Source organism: Mesocricetus auratus, unplaced genomic scaffold (assembly GCF_017639785.1).
Source record: "Mesocricetus auratus isolate SY011 unplaced genomic scaffold, BCM_Maur_2.0 Super-Scaffold_100006, whole genome shotgun sequence".
Taxonomy (NCBI): Eukaryota; Metazoa; Chordata; class Mammalia; order Rodentia; family Cricetidae; genus Mesocricetus; species Mesocricetus auratus.
The window spans coordinates 44,489,434-44,513,536 of NW_024429190.1; the positions used below are offsets into that span (position 1 = coordinate 44,489,434).

At 42.1% G+C, this 24,103-nt stretch overlaps 1 protein-coding gene across 5 annotated transcripts in view; it reads left to right on the forward strand.

Moving 5' to 3' along the window:
* The first annotated feature begins 217 nt into the window (after nucleotides 1–217).
* Nucleotides 218–24,103, forward strand: part of N4bp2 (NEDD4 binding protein 2) — a 63,041-nt gene continuing 39,155 nt past the window's right edge. The window contains exons 1-5 of one of the 5 annotated variants that reach the window (XM_021229696.2): nucleotides 10,349–10,448; nucleotides 10,564–10,686; nucleotides 15,932–16,000; nucleotides 17,970–18,319; nucleotides 21,900–23,058. In XM_021229696.2, the coding sequence (XP_021085355.1) occupies nucleotides 18,091–18,319; nucleotides 21,900–23,058 (1,388 nt within the window). In that variant the 5' untranslated portion in view covers nucleotides 10,349–10,448; nucleotides 10,564–10,686; nucleotides 15,932–16,000; nucleotides 17,970–18,090. Of the gene's footprint in view, nucleotides 253–893; nucleotides 1,066–6,076; nucleotides 6,141–10,348; nucleotides 10,449–10,563; nucleotides 10,687–15,931; nucleotides 16,001–17,969; nucleotides 18,320–20,318; nucleotides 20,410–21,899; nucleotides 23,059–24,103 lie in introns of those variants that run through there. The other 4 variants (XM_040747123.1, XM_040747125.1, XM_021229697.2 and 1 more) reach the window with 4 other exon arrangements.

A 24,103-nucleotide genomic window follows, 5' to 3' on the forward strand; every position in this document is an offset into this window, starting at 1 on the left:
GGCTCCTGCGCGCGGCGGGCTCCGGCGAGGCTGCTCTTCCCCGGCCGGACGGAGAGCGGCAGTGTGTCTCCGCTCCGCACGCTCCGCTGCTGCGTCTCCCCCCTCACCGCGGCCACAGCTGCTCGCCAGCCCCGCGCCGCGCCGCGCCGGAGAGCGCAGTGGCGGCGGCGACGGCGGGAAAGGGCTGCGGACCCGCGGCGCTCACTCGACGACGCGGCCCGGGCCTCGACGTCCCGCTCCTTCCCGCGGCAGGTAAGGCAGGAGAGCAGGGGGTGGGGAGGACGCAGGCGACGGGACCCGGGGAGAAGGGGGACAGCGAGGAAAAGAGGAGTGTGTGTGTGGGAGCCCCGGAGCGCGGGGCCCCAGAGGAGGGCCCGAGGCGGGCGACGAGCTACGCGGAGCCCCGGGCAGGCGCGGGCCGGGCGCCGGGCGGAAGGGGAGTGAGGCGTCGCGGGAGGCGGGCCCTGGCGCGCGGCCCGAGGCCGAGAGAAGGCGGGCGCCGCGGCCGCTTCCCGGGCCTTCAGCGCCTGGCGGGCCTCCAGGCCGCGACACACCCCTCCCGCCCCCGGGGCTCTCCGGGTGCCTTCTCGACCCGACTTGACCCCGCGTCCCCGCCAACCTCCCGCCGTTTCCCAGGCCGAGCCTTTTGGGAACTTGGACCGCCTGCCCGGGCACGTAGCGCTGCTAGTAGAGGTGTTTATTTACTCACTTCCAGAGCACGCACGCCCGCCCGCCCGCCCGACACCGGCGGGCTGGCCTCCCTCCGCGAGTGCGCGCCTGCAACCCCGGCCGCTTCCCAGCCCTAACTTTACCTCCCGCTCTCCCTGACCCAGTGCGAGCTCTCTGGAAACCGGGCTTTGAGAGGATGAGTCATCTCGAGGGCAGAGTTTATCCCGTTTGCACTTTTTGGTTACGACACTTTGATTCCCCCAGAAAAGAGAGCCGCAGGGATTTGTTGTTGTTGTTTTTAAGTTGATGCCACATCTGAGCTAGGGCCGGCTGGCTTTAGGGAATCCTTCTGCAACTGTCTTTAGGAGTAGGAGCTGCAATTTGCTGCACCGACAGGTTTGTACACATTCTTGCCATGCAGTGGTTGTAATGTCTCCATAGCACAGTTCTGACTCGGGAAGGATTGGCTGCTTGTTCTACTCGATACCCCCGAGCCAATCAGGAAGCACGGCTTGCCTGGAGACTGGTTAACTCAGAAAAGGTGGAGATTGGTTGAGCTCCGAGGAGAAGAAAATCGCGGAGATAACCTGGCCTTTTAGAAAACAATGACTGATTTGCCGCTGCCCCTCTGCTCCCACCTATTTATTTTAATACGTTATCCTTTGATAACAACATTCGCTCTTTCATTCTTTTAAAGATAGCACCACGTCCACTGTTGACTTTCAGATTAGCCCTGGACTGTAACTCATTTGAACTCCTATGATTCAGTGTTCCCTGAAATAATCCTTATGTATTTTAAAGGGATATAAATATGTGTTTTGTGCTTTGATAAGTGTGGTTCAGTTTTCTTTTAGCCGATTTTTTGTTGTTGTTAAAGGTCACAATGAAGTCAGTTTTCAGTTACTGTGCCAACGTACTATTTAAATGTTCAGCGAGGATGGGGGCTCCAGTGGTGGAGATGATGGGAAGAATTAGAGAGAAATGGCTGCTGCTGCTTCTCTGCAGAGAGACAGCGATTTAGTTAACGAGGAAAAAGAAAAAAAAAACCAACCAAACACAACCCCCCAAAACAGTAGCAGACCTGCCTCCCCTGCAAATCAGCATACAGTACTGAGCGGGTCTGCGCACCTGTTGGCTTTAGTCGCTGTGAAGGGAAGACAGTGACCGTACAGCACTTCATAGAAAAACTTCATAGAAAAATGGTATCTTGTACACAATTAGAGGCTAACTACTATCATTGTAGATGTGTTTTTCAAACCTCCATTATTAATCCTGGTTATCCTTGCCTTTTGATATACAAAGGAAGCTTTATTTCTTGAGATAGGGTCTCCACGTAGCCTTGGCTGGTTTGGAAAAAAATATACACACACATACATATGTATGTATGTATGTATGTATGTATGTATGTATGTATGTATTCCAGGTGGCCTCAACTCTGAGATCTGCCTCTGCTTCTTAGGTCCTTAAAGGCATGGACAAACCGTAGGCAGCAGAGCAGCTTGAGTTTTAGAAAAGAAGTCCCTTAGCCTTTCATACTCAAAATAAGGTAAGTTAGGGGAGGAGTCACCTGTCAGGTTAGCAGTGAATCAATCAATCTACCTATCTACCTACCTATCTATCTATTAAATTCTGTTGAAAATAGTTTGTGTAGGAATTGAGATTGAAGCTTTTGATACTCCCTATGCTAGGCAGAGTAATAATCTCATTCCCTTTATCATCTTCATCATCTTGGCAATAAAATCACACACTTAACTGATGCCAGGTACTGTGGTAAGGACTTTATAGTATTTGTGTTTAATTCAAATTCACCTCATTCTGAAAAATTTTCATGCATTGTCATATATTTTGTTTAACAGGTAAGGAGAAGCTGAAAACTATTCAACCTATTAAAAGTCACCCATTTTTATCATTCTGACCTTTCAACACATTTCCATGGGCCTTTTTTTTTTTTTTTTTTTTTTTTGGTTTTTCCAGCTAGGGTTTCTCTGTGACTTTGGAGACTATCCTGGAACTAGCTCTTGTAGACCAGGTTGGTCTCAAACTCACAGAGATCCGCCTGCCTCTGCCTCCCGAGTGCTGGGATTAAAGGCATGCGCCACAGTTCCATGGGCCTTTGAAACTAGTACTTCATTTGCTTTTTATCTGAGATAGGGTCTCACTATTTAGCTAGCCTTGGCTGGCCTCAAACTCATAGAGATCCATCTGCCTCTATCTCCTAAGCTAGGATTAAAGGCGAACCCCACCATGCCTGGCCTAAATCATTAATACCCAGAACATAACTACATTTTCAAAAATCCATCCAACCTGTCAGTTATAAGGTATTCTGTTTTATGTGCTAGCATGAAAAGATTATTCCAAGTAAAGTGACATATCATTGTTGGGTTAGCTACTAACATGTACAAATATGTCTTACGTGGATGAAGTAAGGTATATTGCATTCTCACCTGGACATTTTTTCCTCCCATCATTTTAGTTTCCCTCTGAATAAGGATAGTACGATTTTTAAAATGGTTAAGGATTTTGGTTACTGGATTTACTTGTATCCTCCTGCCTGTCCTCATGAGGTCTTCAGTCGAGGGTAGGTTTTATGTTAGAAGAAAGACCTTCCGGAAGCTGGAGGTACTTTCCTTCTTATCCCAGAGCTCAGAGCTCATTGTTGTCCAGTAATTATTAGTACATCTAGACTACAGTGAATCGATTCCATTCAGAACTTAACAAATTAAAAGAATACTTCATTGATTTAGGCGGGACATTAAATTGATGAGTCAGCTGGATTTTTATGACTACTGATCAATGGAATAACCAGTCAGAAATCCCACATTGCTGCTCCTGCTAAGCTGGTTAGTGTGTGCCAGGCTCACTAAAATCACCTAGACTGGTGGTTGACAGTTCACTGTTTTAAATGTGGATTGTCAGTTCCTACCCTTTTGTTTTTTTGACACAGTGTCTTGTAGCCCAGGTTGACCTTGAATTTAGTGTGTAACTGAGGATGGGTGGTCTTGTGTCTTGCTCCTGATAAAAGCTATATTACATTAAATGTCTCAGAAGATGAGAAACAAGCCAAGAGTGGTGGTTCCCACCTGTTATCTCAGAACTTGGGAAGCTGAGGCAGGAAGACTGCCACAAATAAGTTCAGGGTTAGCCTGGGCTACATTATGAGTTCCAGGCCAGTCTGAGCTAGAAATCCACAGAAAGCCAAAAAAAAGGGGGTGGGGCCAGAGAGATAGTTCAGCAGTTAAGAGCACTGGCTGCTCTTCTAGAGGCCTTGGATTTGATTCCCAGCACCCACATGGCTCCTCAACAGTCTGTAACTCAGGAGATCCAACACCCTCTTTTCCCTGCCATAGGCACTGAGTATACATGTGGTGTACAGACATACACTCACAGACAGAACATTGTATACACTTAAAAGAGAAAAGAAGAGTGAGTAGAGGGATGGGTGGAGGAAGAAACTGATTATCAGATTTTTTTTGTTTTTTTTTAAGACAGTCTCTTTACATAATCCTGGTTGTCCTGGAACTCAGCTCTCCAGTAGCCTCAAGTACACAAAGATTCTCCCTGCCTCTTCCACCCAAGTGTTGGGATTAAAGGCATGTGCCACCATGCCTGGTCCCCAATCCATATCTTTTTTGGGGGGGGGCGGGTTTTGAGACAGGGTTTCTCTGTGGTTTTGGAGGATGCCCCTGGAACTAGCTCTTGTAGACCAGGCTGGTCTTGAACTCACAGAGATCTGCCTGCCTCTGCCTCCTGAGTGCTGGGATTAAAGGCGTGTGCACCAACACCCAGCTATGGGCAGGATTTTTTGCTGCTACCATGTATGTACTGATAACTGTGTAACTCTTCAGCCCAAAGCTCTTTTCCAGACATCTGTCTTAATGACATGCCCATTGGATATTCTTTCAGATGATTCATACTCTTTGTATATCCCAAGGCTGTAGTCATCATCAGCTATCCCACCTTCAAACCAAAAAAGTATATAGGACTGTCTCTTCCATCTCCTGTCTCTGGGAGAATTAAACTAGGTAGTGCATATGTATATACACTATGTGGCAGAAATATAAACTATTACTTATATTCCTTTTCATTTTACTTGTGATCAATTACTGAGCCTCGTTGGATTGTTTCTCAGATAATCCCTTGGATATGTTTCCTTATCCTTAATGTTGCCATTGTATTCCATAGTTAGCATTATTTCAACTTGTTTGCTATAATACCTTCTTCACTGGTCATCTGTTGGTTTTTGTGTGTTTTCACTGTAACCAGAATAATCATTCTAACACACTTGAGTTGAGCAAGTAACTTGATTGTGGGATTTTTTGTATTTGTTTATTTGAGACAGGTCTCTCTGTGTAGCCCTGGCTGTCCTAGAGCTCACTCTGTAGACCAGGCTGGCCTTGATCCCAGAGATCTGCTTGCCTTTGCCTTTCAAGTGCTGGAACTAAAGGTGTGCAGCACCACTGCCTTAATGGTTGTGGGATTTTTATTTTAAATTTTATTTTTCTCTTCATTGCTTCATGAGCTAGATGTGGCTTTCGGGATCCGCATAATTGGGCTTCAGATGAACTTTATCCTCCCTTTTCCCTCAGTGAGCTGGTCTTACTCAGTCACTGTGTTTTCCCTTTTACATGCTGAGTTCTTTAAACCTAGGGTTGGCACAGAAGCCTTCTGTCTGGAATGCCTCCTTACTTCGCTGGTTACCTTCACTTTTGTTTGTTAGTCATACTTGTCTGCCATGTCTCAGTGTGGGCGGCACTCTACGAAAGATCTCTTTGACACAAGACTGGGAAACACAAGTCCCATGTTTCCTTAGTACTCGGTGTTCTCTTAATCACACTGTAATTGCTTGCTTATTTGTCATTTCGCCATGTACTGGTTTAAGGTATAACAAAATGTCTGAAAAATATGATCTGAGTTGCATTGAAATATAATAAAAAAGCAATTAAATAGTAATTTGGGAGCTTACTAGAGAAAGAACAGAGACATTGGTTCTAATAGATGAAAATTATCTAAGCCTGAATGTAAAGTATTCTTTGACACCTAATTTCTGTCTATTCAGTTTTCTTGTTGCTAGGTAGGACATTTTGGAGTTGAGGTTCTGGAAGTGGCCTGAGAGGGTGGATGGTATTGGCTCATGTGACAATATAATAGATGATGAAGGCGGCCATGAGGGTGGGAACTGGCCTTTCCTGTACGTAGAATGCATATGGATGCGACCTGGTTCCTTTCCGCCCACAGGCTTGTTTACTTAGGGTCTCTGTATTATTTGATGACACTTACATAGCCTGTGTTCTCTTTGTAGGAAGCTGACCCCGGTGGAGGAAGGGATGGGGAAAGAATTCTGGGCAGGTGTAGAGAATGTCCATTTCCTTTCTTAGTTACTTGTCTCATCATGAATTGTTTTTTGTAGGTACTTTATTTGTGGGAAGGAGGTGTTGCACACTATGGACCTGAGTATTCCAGGTGCTAAAATGGTAAGTCTACTTGTCTGTCTGTCTGTCTGTCTGTCTGTCTGTCTGTCTGTCTGTCTGTCTGTCTGTCTCTCTGTCTGTCTGTCTGCCTGCCTGCCTGCCTGCCTGCCTGCCTGCCTATCTATCTACCTATCATCTATTTTTATTTTTGTCGAGACAAGGTTTCTTTGTGTAACAGGCCTGGCTGTCTTGGAACTCTCTCTGTAGACTAGGTTGGTCTTGAATTCGCAGAGATCTGTCTGCCTCTGCCTCCCGATGTGGGAACTCAAGATGTGTGTCACTACTGCCTGGCCCAGTCTACTGTTTTAAAGAACTAGCAGTAGTTTGGTTTACACTAGTAATGTAGGATATTTATTGATTTTTGTTGTTGTTTGCTAAATAGTACACACACCTGCTTTGGTAATAGTAGTCTGAAGTGGGAATGGAGATGTAAAAAACAGTAGTCTAAAGGTGTCAAGATAAAAGTGTGCCTAGGATGCAGTGGGAGTTGAGTTGAAATCAGACTTTGGGAGATTGAATGACTTTTCTGAAAGAAAGTAAATTGAGCTAGGAAGTATTGCTTTGGTGGGGTGATGTAGAGGGACCTCTGGGTTGAGCTTGTGTGAGGCAGAGATCCATGGTATTGGCTTACCTCCTGATAGAAGCAAGTGCAGATACAAGTGGAGTAGACCATATGTAATTATGGAAAGAGGATGCCCCTGTTAAGGTGAGGTACCAGGTCATAAGAGTCCTTGAATGCATTACTAAGGAAGTGGAACTTGTTTTTGAAAGCCATAGAGTCATTAAAAGTTTTTAAGTTAAAATACCCATGGAATATTCATGTGGCAGTTAACTATAGAATTTGGGAGAGAATTCCTTAATAGAATCAGTCATAGCTGTTGAAGCTATGAGCTTGGATGAACCTAGACAAAGTGAGTAGAACAGAAAACTGGTGATGTCACACAACCCAGGAGGGGCAATGACATGAAACAAGTGAGCAGAAGAGAGGTCTATGAATGAGTCAGAGTGCTAGCTAAGAAAACCAGTGGAGTAATCCCCATCATACACTGGGCATATATTCCAAGACCCTAAATGGGAGCCTGAAATTGCAGATAGTATCAAACTATATATGTATTATATTTATCTTTTTTCTTCACTCCATATTTATTAAAAGTTCCCATGTAAAAATCACTCTGCTGATGTTTTGTTGTATATAAAATATACTTTGTTTTCATGATCTCAAAGTCTAATTAGGGAATGAATAATAAATGAAGAAGAAGAAAGGGACCAACAAGATAGTTTAGGGAGTAAAGGAATTTGCTATCAAGGCTGATGATTGAGTTTAATACCTAGACCTTACATGATGAAAGAAGAGACTAGATTGCTGTAAGTTGTCTTCTGACCTCACGTGCACAGCATGGAATGCATATGTCCACATACATACATCATACATACACATGAACTAAATATATAAATAGAAAAAAATCTTAAAAGAAGAACAAAAGAAAGCAAGACATTGGAGATGTGGTTTGAGGGCAGCAGTGGAGATAGAGGTAGAAGAAATAAGCCGGGTGTTGGTGGCGCACGCCTTTAATCCCAGCACTCGGGAGGCAGAGGCAGGCGGATCTCTGTGAGTTCGAGGCCAGCCTAGTCTACAAAGTGAGTTCCAGGCCTCCAAAGCCACAGAGAAACCCTGTCTCGAAAAACCAAAAAAAAAAAAAAAAAAAAAAAAAAAAAAGAGGTGGAAGAAATAAGGGTACACCTGCACGAGAGAGGATAAGGCTAAATGATGGCTTCCAAACATCACAGTCAATGAAAGTAAGGAATCTCAGGGTGGTGGTCCACCCTTTTAATCTGGAGGCAGAGACCAGCCTGGTCTTTAGAGCTCGCTGTAGGACAGCCATGGCTACAGGAAGAAACCCTGCCTTACAAAACAAAAAAGAAATCAAGGATTATTTTTGCTAAATATATGGCTTGAGCCATTGGGGAGTAGAAGTAGTTTAGGAGATTGAGACTATTATTGAGGGCAGAGGTGTAAACTCTGCATTGTGAAACATAAACTCTGAGATGGTTTTAGGTATATCGTACATTAGGAATCTCACTGGAATTGGGACTTTATGGCATGCACGTGGGAGGGAGAGACAGGAAGGTGCTCTCTGCTACATGGCAAGTTTTAGGCCAGCCTGAACTATATTAACATTGTTGGAGTGGGAGAAGGAAAGGGAACGAGAGTCCATATCTAAGTTCTAGGTTCGTCCTCAGTACCACTACAAATAAAAACAAACGAACAAAAACCTAAGTTGAAGCATAAATACAGATACTTATGTAGAAATAATACATATTGTTCAAGAAAAAAGGACTTGGACTGGGCTGTGGCAGTGAATGCCTTTAGTCCCAGTACTTGGGAGGCAGAGGGTAGCCTGGTCTACAAAGTGAATTCCAGGACATCCAGGGCTGTACACAAAGAGACCCTGTTTTGAAAAAACCAACCAAATAAACAAAAACAATAAAAGAAAAGAGGACTTGAGCTGGAGGTCTGGGTCTGTGGTAGAATATATTTCCTAGCATGTTTTCCCTGTATTATATAAATACAATAAAGTATAACTTATGACTTAGGCATAGCAGGAGATGAACAACAATAGGAAACAATAAAATAGATAATGGTAGAATCATTCTAACAATATACTGATATATGAGGCCAGCTGGTCTACAGAGAGAGTTCCAGGATGTCTAGGGTTACACAGAGAAGCCCTGCTTCGAAAAACACAACAAAAGGCTATATGAATGTGGTCTTTCAGATAATACTTTTGGGCTGGAGAGATGGCTCAGTGGTTAAGAGCACTGACTGCTCTTCCAGAGGACCTGGGTTTAATTCCCGGCAACCACATGGTGGCTCACAACCACTTGTGACTCCAGTTCCAGGAGAGCCAGTGTCCTCTTTGGGCCTCTGTGGGCATCACACATTCATGTGGTGCATAGACATACATACATACATGCATGCATGCATACATACATGCAAACCACTCGGAAAGACTGAAGGATCACATCCCTACTTCTTCGATAGGTCAGTCACACAGTGCCTCATGTGATGAGATGAAGTGAGGTGAGTGGAGCCTGCACTCTTGATAAAGTAGTAGGCTGCTGCTCCCCTCCACTCAGTGTTGAAGGCCTGTTCTTTTTTTGGGTTTCTCTTTGGCTTTGGAGGCTGTCTTGTAGAGCAGGTTGGTCTCGAACTCACAGAGATCCCCCTGCCTCTGCCTCCCGAGTGCTGGGATTAAAGGCATTTGTCACCACCACCCGTCGAGGAGCTGTTCTTTAATACTTTTTTTTTTTTTTTTTGAGACAGGGTCTTGCTATGCAGCCCTTGCTTGTCTGGGACTCTATTTTGAGCATTCTTGCCTCTGTCTCTGAGTGCCAGGATTACAGATGTACGGTGTCATATCTGGCTTCCCCAGGATAATGAGTAGGGAGGAAGGATTTATTGTCTCTGGCTCATGATTTCCAATGTTTCAGCTGGCCTAGTAGTTGTGGCCTACAATGAGGCGTGGCATCATGGTGGCTCAAGTATGGGACAGAACATTGTTGCTCACTTCATGTCAACCAGGAGGCAGAAAGAGACTGAGAGGGGGCTAGAGACAAGATACCCTTCACATGACATACGTCCCATGACCTGCTTCCTTTGGCCAGGCACTGTCTCCTAAAGTTTCTACCACCTCCCCAAACAGCACCAGCTGGGCACCAACCCTTCAGCATACAAAGCCATGGGGGATATTTTCTATTCAGAAATAAGACTTAGGCCTTGTGCATGCTAGGTAAATACTACCACTAAGCCACTTGAAACAATGTTAAGGTAAATAGTACCTAAAATGAAATGTCTCGAAAAACAAACGAAAAATCCCTCAAAACAAACACACACAAAACCAACATAAAATAGAATGTATTGTTCTGTCATTTTAATGCCTCCTCCCTTTTCATGGTTGAAGATTTGAGACAGAGTCTCACCATGTAGCCCAGTCTGGTCTCAAACTTGTCATGAAGTTCAGGCTGGTCTCAGACATTGACACTCTGCGTTAGCCTCCTGTGTGCTGGGATTACAGGTGTAGACTTCTACACCTGACTATACAAGGTCAATTTCTATTAACCTTTCTAACAATGGTCTGGAGAAACAAAAACAAACAACAACAACAAAACCAAAAAAGGCATGCTCTTATTTTGGCTTTTTATTCATTTAAGATGAAATTTGAATGCTGACTATGACAGTGCACACGCCTTTAATCCCACCACTTGGGAGACTGAGAGATGATGGATCTCTGAGTTCCAGGCCAGCCTAGAGTAAGTTTTGGGGCTACATAGTAAGGCCCCTATATCCCCCAAATTGTAATTTGATATGGGTGTGCCTTATAAGTATATTTAAGAATACTTGACATTGCATTTCATTATTTTCTAGTAAGAAGACAGCTTTAGAGTTGCAGATGTCAACTGTGACCTTCCTAAGCACACCTGTATTGCTGGTGCCAGGCAGACAAGACAGTAAGGACTACTAAAATCATAGGGGATGAATATTTTACATGTAAGTTTCCAAGCATTCATTTACATATTTGAGTGATTAAAAGAAAAATCACGAGAAAGAAGGTATCAGAAATGTTGTTATTGGAACATGTGGAAGAGCTGGTGTTGTTAGTGCTATGAAATAGTGTTGACTGACAGCCTGACAGTATTGTGGCCCCAGTTTTCCATTTAATGGCTGTTTTAGTCTCTTTCCCTAAAATTCCACTTCTTGATCTTTCATGTTTTACATCTCATTAGCCATGTACACATACCTTTCATGTGTTTGTTTTATGTATGGAACCATGTTAAGAGCATGATCCATGTTCTCAGAAAACATGCTCCTCAGGGAGAAGAGTGTCTCCAGATGAAGATACCCTGGTCAGTCACTTTCTGCAAGTTCTGTCCAGGCTCTGTGGTGTAGGCAGCACAGTGCTCTGTGTGGGTGGAACAGTGCCTTCCTAGTGTTGAAGATGAAAATGAGCTTTGTTGGCCAGCACTGTGGAGTCCTCCAGCCTCTCTGGGTTCTGAGGGACAATGACAGAGGAGATGGATCAGGTATATGTAAAAGACGTCTAAAGATATTACAGAAAATGCAAGTTAGTGAATTAACAATGGAAAGCCCTAAAACAAGCAAGGTGACTATTGCAGGAAGTAGGAAGGGACTGCAGGAAGTAGGAAAGGACTTCAGGAAGTGTTGGAGGATTGCAGAGAGGTGGGCCTTCTGCCGGCTGTCTTAGAGCTCTCAGATTTCTCTAGAATGATGCATTCTTTTCAGTTGCTACACAACACTTAAAGGGTATTGTTGCCACAATTTAACCGTTCTGTTTTCTGCTGATATGCGGAATGTCTTCAGTTACCAATTACTGTAGTTTTTATGATATATAGGTGCATGTTAAACACAATTGGTTTTCTTTTCATTTTCTCTTTTTTTTCTGAGACAGAGTTTCTCTGTGTAGCTTTGTAGCCTGTTCCGGCATTCGCTCTATAGGCCAGGCTAGCCTCCGAACTCACTGAGATCCACCTGCCTCTGCCTCCCGAGTGCTGGAATTAAAGGCATGTGCCACCAGCACCCGGCTCTTTTTACTTTTTTTGAGACATGGTTTCTCTGTGAAACAGTCCTGGCTGTCCTGAGACTTGCTTTGTAGACCAGGCTGACCTCGAACTCACAGAGATCTGCTTGCCTCTGCCTCCCGAGTGCTGGGACTAAAGGCATGGGCCACCACCCCTTGGTTTCACATCATATCTTAAAAAATCAAAACAAACAGACAAAATCCTCCTTTAAATATTATCTAAAATCTGGACTCTAGCATCTTGGGAGGCCAAAGCAGGAGAATTGATAGTTTAAGGTCTCCCTTTACTTGAGTGACTTTAAGACCAGCTTGGGAAACTTAATGAGGCTCTGTCTCCAAATAAGACAAGTGAGAAGAGGCCTGAGGATGTAGTTCAACGGTAGAGCACCTGTCTGTTTAGCATGTGTGAGGTCCTAGTTCAACTCCTAGTAGAACAAAATAACCACAATTTAGCCCTGATTGTCCTGGAACTCTGTAGACCAGGATGGCTGTGAGTTCAGAGATCAGCCTGCCTCTGCCCCCCCCCCCCAAGTGCTAGGGTTAAAGATGTGTGCCACCACTGCCTGGCTTATTCTTTAAGTTAAAAAAACATTTACTTTAGATAATTGCTTGCTATGCTGCCCACGCTGTTCTTGAACATCTGTACTTGAGCAGTCCTTGTGCGTTGTGTCCACAGTATCTGGACTATAGCCACTCTCCTACATTCAGCTCAAAGCATAGTTTTTAGTGACTGCCTGTTTAGTCACTGTCCTAGTGTTGTGAACAAACACCACGACCAAGGCAACTCTTAAAGGAAACCATTTAATTGGGAGCTTTACAGTTTCAGAGCTTAGTTCATTATCATGGCAGGGAGCATGGCTTTGGGCAGGGGTGGTGGTGGAGAAGTAGCTGAGAGTTAGGTCCTGATCTGCAAGCAGAGATAGAAACAGAGACTACAGGGCCTGGTCCACACCTCCTAATCCTTCTAACTCTTCTCAGATAGGGCCACTCCCTTGTTACTAAGCATTCAGATATTTCTTAGTGAGACCACCACACTGCCTAAAATTCTCTTATGTAGTAGAGTGAGTAGCCTTGTTTCTGCTTAGCAATAAAACAACTCAATTTTAAAAGGAGCAAGTAATGCGAATAGACATTTCTTCAAAGAAGACACACAAGTGGTAATGTACACATAACATTGGCCACATTGTCAGTGCACTGCAAATCAGGACTGACTCGCCAGAGTAGATAAATCTAAATAAAATTGCCATAATTAAAGGAAGAGCAATAACAGGTACTGGTGAGAGGGGCATAGTGTACATTTCTCCTGGGAATTGCAGTGAGGTACCTCAAGGGAAAATAGTCTAGTGGTTCCTCAAAAGGTTGAACAGTTACCATATGACTTAGGATTCCATTTTAAGACATGTGAAAACATGTATCTGTATAAAGCTCATTCAGGAATTTTAGAATGGGGCTGGAGAGATGGCTCAATGGTTAAGAGCACTGGCTGCTCTTCCAGAGGACTTGGTTCAATTCTAAGCACCCACATATTGGCTCACAACAGTGTCTGATTCCAATTCCAGGGGATCCAGTGTTCTCTTCTGGTCTCCTTGGGTGCTATACACATGTGGTGCACTTATATACGTGCAGGCAAAATACCCATGCACATAAAATAAAATAAATATTAAAAAAGAATGCTGAGAGTAAGATTATATATTATAATCAAAAGTAGATATTCAGATTTCTATCTTTAGGAAAGTTGTTAAATAAAGTGTGATGTGTTCATACCATAGCCTGTTGCTCAGCAACAAAGTGAATGAAGTGCTGCTGTCATAGGCTGGAACTTAAAAAGCCATATTACATGGCTCCATTTCCAGAATAGGCACTCTATATAAACAGCGGTGAGAAGAGGGGAATGGGATTAAACACTCATGGATGAGGATATGTTAGGAATGTCCTGGGATTAGATTGTGGTAGTTGTACAGTTCTGTAAATAAATCAAAAAGCCTCACAGAGATCCACCTGCCTCAGCCTCCCGAGTGCTGGGATTAAAGGCGTGCGTCACCACCGCCCGGCTCAAAAAGAGGTTTTAAGACTAAGTAAGCACTAGACACTCCATTGTTTGAAGCTGAGAGATGAGAAGACCCAGAGAGTGGTAGTGTCCTTAAGAGGCTGAGATCTCAGGGTGAATTCAGCAACTCTGGAAAGGTAAGGATGAGGAAATGAAGTTGAGATTTAGGTTTTCCTGACTTCTCTCCCTTTGCTCACTGCCTCTCTCCTCCTTCCCCCTTTGATTCTTCAGATAGATCCCAGAGCAGCCACATGCTTACTGGATAAGTGTTAAACCACTGAGTCATATCCCTAGCTGAATTCTCTTTCTACTGGTTGTTAATATACAGGGATATAGATGGGGCCAGGGTAGAGCATTATGCAAGCCAGAAGGCCTGAGTTCGATCTGTGGAGGGCAATTAACAGCTCACTCCACAGTCTTCCACATGTGTACTGTGACACACACCCCCCTACTGCCACGCCTCAGGTACATGGAATAGTAACAACAATAAATTTATTAAAATAATGCCATCAATCTTACTAAATTAACTGATGAACTCAGTGCTCTATAATGATAGTTCTGTATATGTATTTCTTTATCTTAGAACATTTTCATTTTTCCTGGCTTTTGAAGCCATAGGCTGGCTGTCCTGGAACTCACTATGTAGACCATGCTGACCTGGAACTCACAGAGGTCTGGCCTGTCACACCTGACTTTTTTCCCTAGAACTTTTCTTTTCTTTTCTTCTGGCCTTACATGCTGCCTGTGACCTCTGGTACATTGTAGTAGGGAAGTGATTGTGGCAAGAATCTGCTTTTCTGTTTGTAGAAGGAAAGCTGTCAGCAGTTTGGGGGCATTTTAAAGTGTCTTCATCTGTTCCTTTCTGTTTCCAGTTTGTTTGAGTTAGCTTGAGCACCTGTGGATATTTTTTCAGCTCAGTGTCCTATGTACAGAGAATTGATTGTGTCATTTTCCTTTGCTTTGTTTATTACAAGGAGCTGTGTTAATTGGTTTTTCAAACCTTAAAAAAGTTATAGTCTTAATAAACTGATGCATTGCATTTTTATGTCCTGAAAGTAACTTAAGTGATTAAAGTTTACGTATGAAGTGTCTAGTGGGCTCTGTGTTAAAGGCTTGGTCCTTAGCTGGTGGACATAGACTTTGAGAGGAGATTGGATCATAAGGACTTTGGACCAGTCCACTGTCAATTCATAATTTGGCATTAATTAAAGAGGGTGGAAACTAGGAAGTGGGTCTGTGGTTGGAGGAAGAAGGTGCTGAGTAGGGAGGTCCCAGCCTCCCTGCCACTGTTGCTGCTGTCTGATAGCATTGGAGCCTCGAGACCAGAAGCTAAAACAGGAAACCATCACTGAAAATAAATAATTCCTCTTTTAGTTTATTGCAAATACTTTGTCATAGTGACACAAAAGTGTAGCCTCTCTGTACTGTTTTGATATATATGTTTGTATTAGTGAGATATTCCTGTAATTTACAAATGTAATGTCTTTGTGGGTTTCATTTTCATGGCGTGGTTGCCTGACCAGCCAGTCAGCCCCAGGTCTCTTTCCTTGCCTGTTGTGGGATTATAAGCAACTGTACTATGCCTAGCTTGTTATGGGGTTCTGGGGCCTGAAGTCAGGTCCTTATGCTGGTGCCCCAAGCCTTTTACAGATTGACCTATTCCCAGTTTGACCTATCTCTCCAACCCCAAGTATGTTGCTCAGGTTCCAGTTGTTTGAAGATTTTCCTGTTGTCTTTCTGTTACTGATTTCTAGTTTGTCTCTGTGGTTAGAGAGCTTATCTTTGTTATGTCTTGTAGGTTATGGTTATCATGGTAAACTTCTGTGTGCATTTGAAAGGATGGCCCTAATTGTTGTTGTTGTTGGTAGTTTCTGTGTTCTTGGGTATTGTCTAGTTGTTCTACTGCTGATAGTGCAGTATTGAGATCTTGACTAAAGTGAAATTTGTTTACTTTTCCTTTTAGTTCTATCAGTTTTTTCTGCCCTGCTTGTAGTTATGCTTTTGATGCATAGAATTTAGCTTTATATTTTTTTCTGGTGGATTGGTCCTTATTATTACACAATGACCTCTTTTTTCCCCCCTGATAATTTTTGATCTATCTGATATAATACATAAAGAGTAATTTTTTATTTTAATTAATTTAAATTTAGGCACATGTGGCTGGTGGCTGTCATATTACTGGAAGGTGGAGGGAGCTATGACACAAATTTAATTAAAAGGTAAACTTTATAGTATGTTAAAAGATGTTAACGGGAATGAGTGATTAGCTAGGGGGAGCTCGAGAGAGGGAGTGGGATATATTTGACTTTAATTGGATATTCAGGGAAGAAATTCTTGACTATGACACTTGAAAAGAGAACAAAAATTTTAGAGTGAGAATCATCAACGCTTATAACTTGTGGGAAGAATGTATTGTGACTGGCAAGGGGGCAGGCCATTGCATGAACTTGAGCTTTTACTCTGAATGACCTGGAAAATTACTTGAGAACTTAGAGTAGACCCTGATCCAAGCCGACTTGGGTTGTATAAGGATTACTATGGCTGATATGTTGGAAATAGACACTAGAGGAATGTGTTGCGGTGGAGACAAGTTAGGGGATAGGAATGTAGGAGCAAGATGAAGGTTGCCAGACCAAGTGGTTAGGGTGGGTAATATCAAGGCACTTAATTTCAGAGGTTATCATCTAAAACCTCTGTAATTAAAGATGATTTATTTTATTTTATTTTGGTTTTACGAGACAGGGTTTCTCTGTATTGTTTGGGAGGCTGTCGGTCCAGCCCGGCCTTGAACTCAGAGAGATCCGCCTGCCTCTGTCTCCTGAGTGCTGGGATTAAAGGCGTGCGCCACCACCGCCCGGCCAAGATGATTAATTTTAGAGATGTTAAGTTGGAGGTATTTATTAAGACATAACCAAGCAGGGAAAACAAATAGACTGTGGATGTACTCCAGATCCACAAGTCCCTCCTTGTGGCGCTTACATTTTACTGGATATGCATAGCAGACTCATTGGTAAATAAACACAGTAAGTGAGTAACATACTAGAAGAAACGCTTAGGAAGAAAATCCAAGTAAGAAATAAAGTGTGTTTGAGAAGAGTGAGGATGCAGCTTACTTAGTAGAATGCTTGCCTAGCATACATGAAGCCCTGGGTTTTGATCCTGGCACCACATAAAACTGGAGGTGGAAGCAGGAGGCTCAGAAGTTCAGAGTCATTCTTGGACACAGAGGGAGTTCAAGGTCACCTGGGCTACATGAAAAGACCTTGTTCTGAATTGACAATATGGTCACATTTGAGTAATAATAAGGTGGCAAGAAAATGCATCTTATAGATACCTGGTAGAAATGAGGGAGCAAAGGGTAAATAGTCCCAGGTGGGAGCATGGCTGAAATGTTTGGAGAAGAGCAGAAGAGCCAGGAGGCCTAATGTGCTTCAGGTGGCAAGAGCAAAGGCAAGTGTTTGGATGACAGGCTATTTTAATGGCCCTCTGTCTGAATGAGAGGGGAAATTAGGGACAGTTTAGCAGAAGGGAAGTGGCATCCAACCTATGGACTAGCTGTCACTGCCTGTGTTAAGTAGGCTAAAAGCAACGAACGGAAGTGGGGTGATTGGTTAGTCTGTTATTGCAGTCTAGTGGAAAGGCTGCTGTGTAAGTCTGGGGCAATAGCAGTTGAGGGAATAAGGAACACACTTCAGGAATTGTATTGCCAGATTGTCTTTCCACTTGGATGAGAGGCAAGGGTTATCCCAAGATTTTGACCTGAGCATCTAGAAGGATAGAGTTACTTTAGCTGAGATGGAAATACCAGGAAAGCAGGTTTGAAGGCAGTGATGGGGGCGTTCAGTATTAGAGATGTTAAGTTTAGGATGCCTATTAGATATCTGAATATATATGTTCAACAGGCATTCTGGTAATGTTTGTAGGCCCTTTTATGCTTAAGAGATTAACTAATGATATTAAAACAGTACATTTATTATTTAGAAATATGTTATGCTGTATTGTTGTTTTAGTTTTTTAACATGTTTAATACTGACAAAACTGGAGTGTTTTGGAGATCAGTTGACTTGCTTTTGGCTCTGCTGCCAGAGGTGGTGGGACTTTCTTAGAGTTACACAGAGATGTCATTCCGTCTTAGAGGTGGAAATATAATTATGTAGTCTGAGTATTTTTACTTGCTTTCTATTTTAGGTCCTATTACTACTGGATTTGCAAGATTTTTAATACAATTTTTTTCTTTGAGTTATGATTTAAATGTCAAAAATCTTTAAATTTTTTAAAAAAGGGAACTATTTTAGTTTTGGGAGTCAGAATGCCAAGGAAAAGGAAAAGTCTTGGGGGAACTCCTTTGCGGAAGACTGCAAACTCTCGGGAAATTGTCGCGTCCCGTGTTGCTGGCCATGAGGAGCCAGCCACTACTCTTCCTTCCGTGTGCGAGACAAAAATTGATCAGGAGGAACTCTTCACCAGTATCTCAGAGATGTTTTCTGCTCTGGATCCTGATGTAGTGTATTTGATGCTTTCTGAATGTGATTTTAAAGGTGAGAAAAGTTTAGTTTGAATCCTTTGCATCTTATAAGAAGACTGAATAGCAATGCAGAAAAATGGTGTTCTTATTTTGTTTATCATATGTTAAGTTATCTCCCATGGACAAAGGTACAAAGTTTGGTACTACTAGAGACGTGACAAATAAATGCTTTCTACTATAAAGAAATGTATAGTTGTAGCTGTAAGATGCATGAATACAGATACAGTTTACATTTTATTCTCTCTTGTTTCCTCTAGACAGGTTGGTGCTGTTGACATCTTTGAGTTCGCTTTCCTAATTTGTTAATAAAATATAATAGTATGATCTTATAGGATAGAACTTTTTTGGTGAGGATTGAAGGCTTATTTTGTTGTTTGGTTTTAGTAAAGACTTCAGTATAGTATGCAATAAATAACCTGTAATAAATTGTTTAGAAGTATGTTGCAGGCAAAAAGAACTCTTAAGTTGGCTTTGTGGATAAAAGTTAATATTGTTTTTTGCTGTGGTTATATTATAAGATAAAATCATGTAGATTTGAAGGTTTTGCTAATGCCTGGTAAACTTATATTCTAGGTCATTGTGTGAGCTGTGATATGAGCATTTCTCTCCTGTTATGATAATATACCAAAACTCAGGTTTCATTCGGTGCTTAGAAGCAACAGCAGGTAGCATGCTGTAAATGACTAGTGCACTTATTTCCTAACTTTGTTGTCTTTACATTTTATTTTTTGAATATAACATGTATAAAGCAGTGGAGAATTACAACTATATTATCCTATGTCCTAACAAACTCATTGCTCTTTTTCAGGATCTCCTCTAGATCTTCTTTATAAGCACTTGCTGTTATGAGTACCTTAAATAATAGCATTGATGACATTTTATACTCTGCCTTTTAAAACTTCACATAATGAAAAAGTTTGCAGTGCTCTTACAGATTTCTCTGCTTTATAGCAAGTTTTCTGTGTTTCTCTTAGGTGGTTTCCCAGTGCTCCAGTGAGTTATACTCTAATTTAGTTATTTCTCTCTAAGTTTCTCATGAATCATCATCTTTTTTTTTTTTTTTTTTGGCTTTTTGAGATAGGGTTTCTCTGGCTTTTGGAGGCTGTCCTGAAACTTGCTCTTGTAGACCAGGCTGGCCTCGAACTCACAGAGATCTGCTGCCTCTGCCTCCCCAGTGCTGGGATTAAAGGCGTGCGCCACCACTGCCCAGCGTGAATCATCATTATTACAAAGAACGTTTCAGTGAAGTTGTCTTTTGTTTCTTTTAACCCCAGAGCTTTGCTTCTTGTAGCACAGGTTAAGAATAGTGTTCTGGGGCTGGAGAGACGGCTCAGCAGTTAAGAGCACTGCTGCTCTTCCAGAGGACCGGGGTTCAATCCCCAGCACCCACATGGTAGCTCACAACTATCTGTAACTCCAGTTCCAGGGGACCTGACACCCATGGCAATACACCAATGCACATAAAATAATAATAATAATAATAAATAATAATAAAAAATAGTTTTCTGGTCTTGGGTATATTCTGCTAAATTGTCTACCAGTGAGGTATGCCAGTGTGTAACACCACCACAGCCTCCTCAGCATTGTGCATAATTATTTTAAGGTTTTAGTAGGAATAAAATCGTGCTTTTTCTTAACTATTTAAAATAAATAATGTTGTTGAACATTATTGTATTTGCTTCTCATATTCTATAAATTATTCTTTTAGTTTTTAAGGTCTTTTTGTATCGGATTGTTCCAGCAATCTGTTTTAAGACTTCTGTTTAATGATAATTGCCTCTGTATTGTGGTATTTTACCTTATACTGTGTTTCATTGTAAATGTGCTAGTTCTCTAGTTGATGATTTTCGGTTCATCTACCTTGTGGGTTTTTTTGTTTTTCTTCTGTTTGCTTTTCTCCCTCTACTTTGTTTTGGTGTTTAGGGCTTCTTGCCTTTGTAGTTTTGCTCTGTTCTCCTAACTGACCTCTCTGCCAGGCTTGCCCCTCCAACCCCTCTTTGTTTTCTCTTAAGGGAACATTAATTGGGTGCTTACTAGGTGCCCATCCTTGTGCACGGCACTTTTCATGGATTATCTCATTTAATCCCCACATCAACCTATGAGGTAGGTACTTTTATTACCCCCTATTGCAAACAAGAAAGTTGGCTTAGGGAAGTTAGCTAGCTTGCTCGAGGTATCCTGTCAAAACACACAGAGGTTTACATGGTGGTGTTCTGACTCCAGAACAGAGCTGTGTCCTGTGTGCAGTGCTTTCTCATGTTTGTCTTTCTTAAGACAAAACAATACAAAAACGGAAACTTAAAAAAAGACCTCCAAATTTCAAGTGCTTAAATTACTTTCTTTTCTTGAGGTGCCTATTACCAAACCCAGGGCCTCAAGCATTCTAACCAGGCATTTTGCCACTGAGCAGTGTCCCTAGCTCTTACATATTTAAAACCTGGTGACTTTCTGACACTGTTGCAACAAGAGCTCAGCATTGCAATCAGACATACCAGCCCTGGCTCTGTTACTGTATGACTTGGCTCTCGTTCCTAATATTTATTTATTTATTTTTTGGTTTTTCGAGGCAGGGTTTCTCTGTGTAGTCTTGGAGCCTGTCCTGGAACTAGCTCTTGTAGACCAGGCTGGTCTCGAACTCACAGAGATCCACCTGTCTCTGCCTCCCGAGTGCTTTGAATTAAAGGCGTGTGTCAGGCATAGGACAATAGATCTTGCAATATTAAGATTCAGTGAGGTGATCTGTGTAATGCTCCTAGCACAAATGCTGTGGCTGGTAGTTTTCCTTCCTTACATTTCCTTAGAAAACAGAGTGTGACATATAGGACTTCTCAGTTTTACCCAGTCTCCTCCAGTTTTTTCTTCCTCCTTTATCCATTGCACAGAACCCTATGTGCTAATAATTCTCTAACCAATTTCTTTGAATACTTGAAACAGGTTTTATATTTTGAGACAGGATCTCAGTATGTATGTAATCCTGGCTGTTCTGGATCTCACTCTGTAGACCAGGCTGGCTTTGAACTCAGAGATCCACCTGGCTCTGCCTCCCGAGTGCTGGGACTAAAGACAATTTTGTATTTTCTGGATTGGCCTTAACTTTCGCCTTGTTTGGCAACTTGTTTTTTTTAATCTTTTAAGTGCCAGATCATATATTACTTTATGTGAAATCTTTTTCTTATTCTCTTTTCTATCATTATTAAAAGTACACATTGTTTAATTTATTCTATGTAATTATATTTTATGTACATGTCTTTATAGTCCACTTACACTTGATAAAATCCTTTATATTAAAAATGTCTTCATTTATTTTTTATGTGAGAAACATAGTGTGGACCATATAAATGAATAGGTTAATGAAGATACTTAAAATACTTTATCCTCATAGGACATACAGTAGGTAAAAAGCTGGCTCTAGGACCTTTATGAATGATAGTTTATTACAATTTGAAAGAACACCATTGCATGGCTTAGTCACTGATACATCTCTAATACAGATTTTGATTTATTAGTGTTAATTTTTAAAAGATGACCTGGATGTTGATATATTTTCAGTGTATATATGTATTTTTGTTGTTATTGTTATTGTTCTCATGCAGTTGAAAATGCCATGGACTGTCTATTAGAATTATCTGCCACTGATGCCAAGATGGAAGAGTCACCTTCACAAACTTCTGTTGCTTGTGAGGACAAGGCAGGTGTATCAGGAAGTGCAGTAGTGGAGATGCGTCCTCCTGAAGACAACGGCGAGGATTCAAAACTGGATTCATTTTTGGATATGCAGCTAACTGAAGACTTGGATTCTTTAATACAGAATGCTTTTGAGAAATTGAACTCTTCTCCTGATGACCAAGTATATTCATTTTTGCCTTTGCAGGATGCTAAGAGTTTTAATGACCATTCTACCTTTATGAATTCAGATGCAGGTGGTATGACTCCTGTTGTTTCTGTACAGAATACCGGCTCAAACAGTGAAATTCTCCAGAATTCTGCTGCTTCACCAGGTTCAAACCCACCACATTCAGTGCTGAGTGAGCCTGAAAGTTTTACAAAGGGGGGCACACTGCCGTTAGAAGGTAGCTTCCCAGAAGATTCTCATCCCAGTAGCTCTTTAAACCCAACAAACAACTCTGTTCTGGGTTGTGGCAATTTTAGCCAAAGACAGAAAGATCTTTTAGAACCCAAGTGTCCTAGTGCACAACAGTCTCAAGCCCTTGTAGATTTGGGTAGCAGTGAATCTCAGGTTCCTTCAAATCTTCCTCTCCAAAATCCAGGACGTGATTTACCAGGTACCAGTGGAGATCAGAAATCTGCTGCTGTGCCTGATGTTTTTGCGCCCTCTGAAGGGTTCAATTTCAAGCCACACAAACACCCTGAGCTGCCACCGAAGGGGAAGGATATGAATTACTGCCCAGTTCTTGCCCCTCTTCCCTTACTCCTTCCTCCTCCTCCTCCACCTCCACCAATTTGGAACCCCATGATTCCTGCTTTTGACCTCTTTCAAGGAAACCATGGCTTTGTAGCCCCTGTTGTAACCACAGCTGCACACTGGAGACCTGTCAACTACACATTTCCACCCTCCATGATCTCCCATACTTCCCCAACGAAAGTATGGAGAAGCAGCGAGGGAACCAGTGCTTATCAAGTGCAGGAGGCCCCAGTGGCCCAGCCTGTGAGGAAGAAAACCACGTCTTACGTTGGCTTAGTTCTCGTGCTTCTCAGAGGGCTGCCAGGCTCGGGGAAGTCCTTTCTGGCAAGGTATGAAATTTTATTGGCATTTTTTTAAAGAAAGTATAATGCATGAATTTGTACAGCAAATGGATATACAGAACACTTTGCTTAACAGGTGGTTAATAGCTCAAATATTTTTCCTTGCTCTTTTTTTTTTCTTAAAGATAATAATCATTAGCTAGGTAGTGGTGGCACATGCCTGTAATCCCAGCACTTGGGAGGCAGAGGAAGGAGTTTGAGGCCAGCCTGGTCTACAATTTGAATTCCAGGACAGCTAGGGCTGTTACACACAACACAAAACCCTGTCTTGAAAACCCAAACAAAAAATAATACTTTTAAAAAAAGTTTTTATTGAAATCTTTTTCTCAGAACATCTTTGATAGACAAAAGAGAAACTTCAAAGAAGCTTCAAGATAGTGAGACTGTGAAATACCTTTCTGTGGACCAGAGCAAATAATTTGATTGGGAGAAAGATGAATTTAGCTTAGGGGTATAAAAGCTAGTCTTAAAGATTAAAAATAATTGCCAGATATGGTGGCACACACATTTAATCCTAGCATACAACTTCAGTCCCAGCACTCTGGAGGTAGAGAGGTAGAGACAGGAAGATACCTGGGTTCAAGGCCAGCCTGGAGTATAGAGCAAGCTCCAGGACAGCTAGGGCTACACAGAGAGAAAAAAAAAAAAAAAAAGGAAAAGAAAAGAAGAAAACAAAACCCAAACAAACAGAACAATAAAAATAAAACACCCACACACAAAAAAAGAAACATGATTATAAGGAAGTTATAAGAAAGAGAGATGAGGGGCTGGAGAGATGGCTCAGAGGTTAAGAATGATGACTGCTCTTCCAGAGGTCCTGAGTTCAATTCCCAGCAACCACATGGTGGCTCACAACCATCTGTAATGAGATCTGGTGCCCTCTTCTGGTGTGCAGGCATATATGCAGACAAAGCACTGTATACATAGTATCTTTGAAAATATATTAAACAGCTACTTCTTTAAAAAAAGAAAGAGAGATGAATAGCAGTTATCACACAACTCAACAATTTTAAGCTTTTATTTTTCGCTTTTG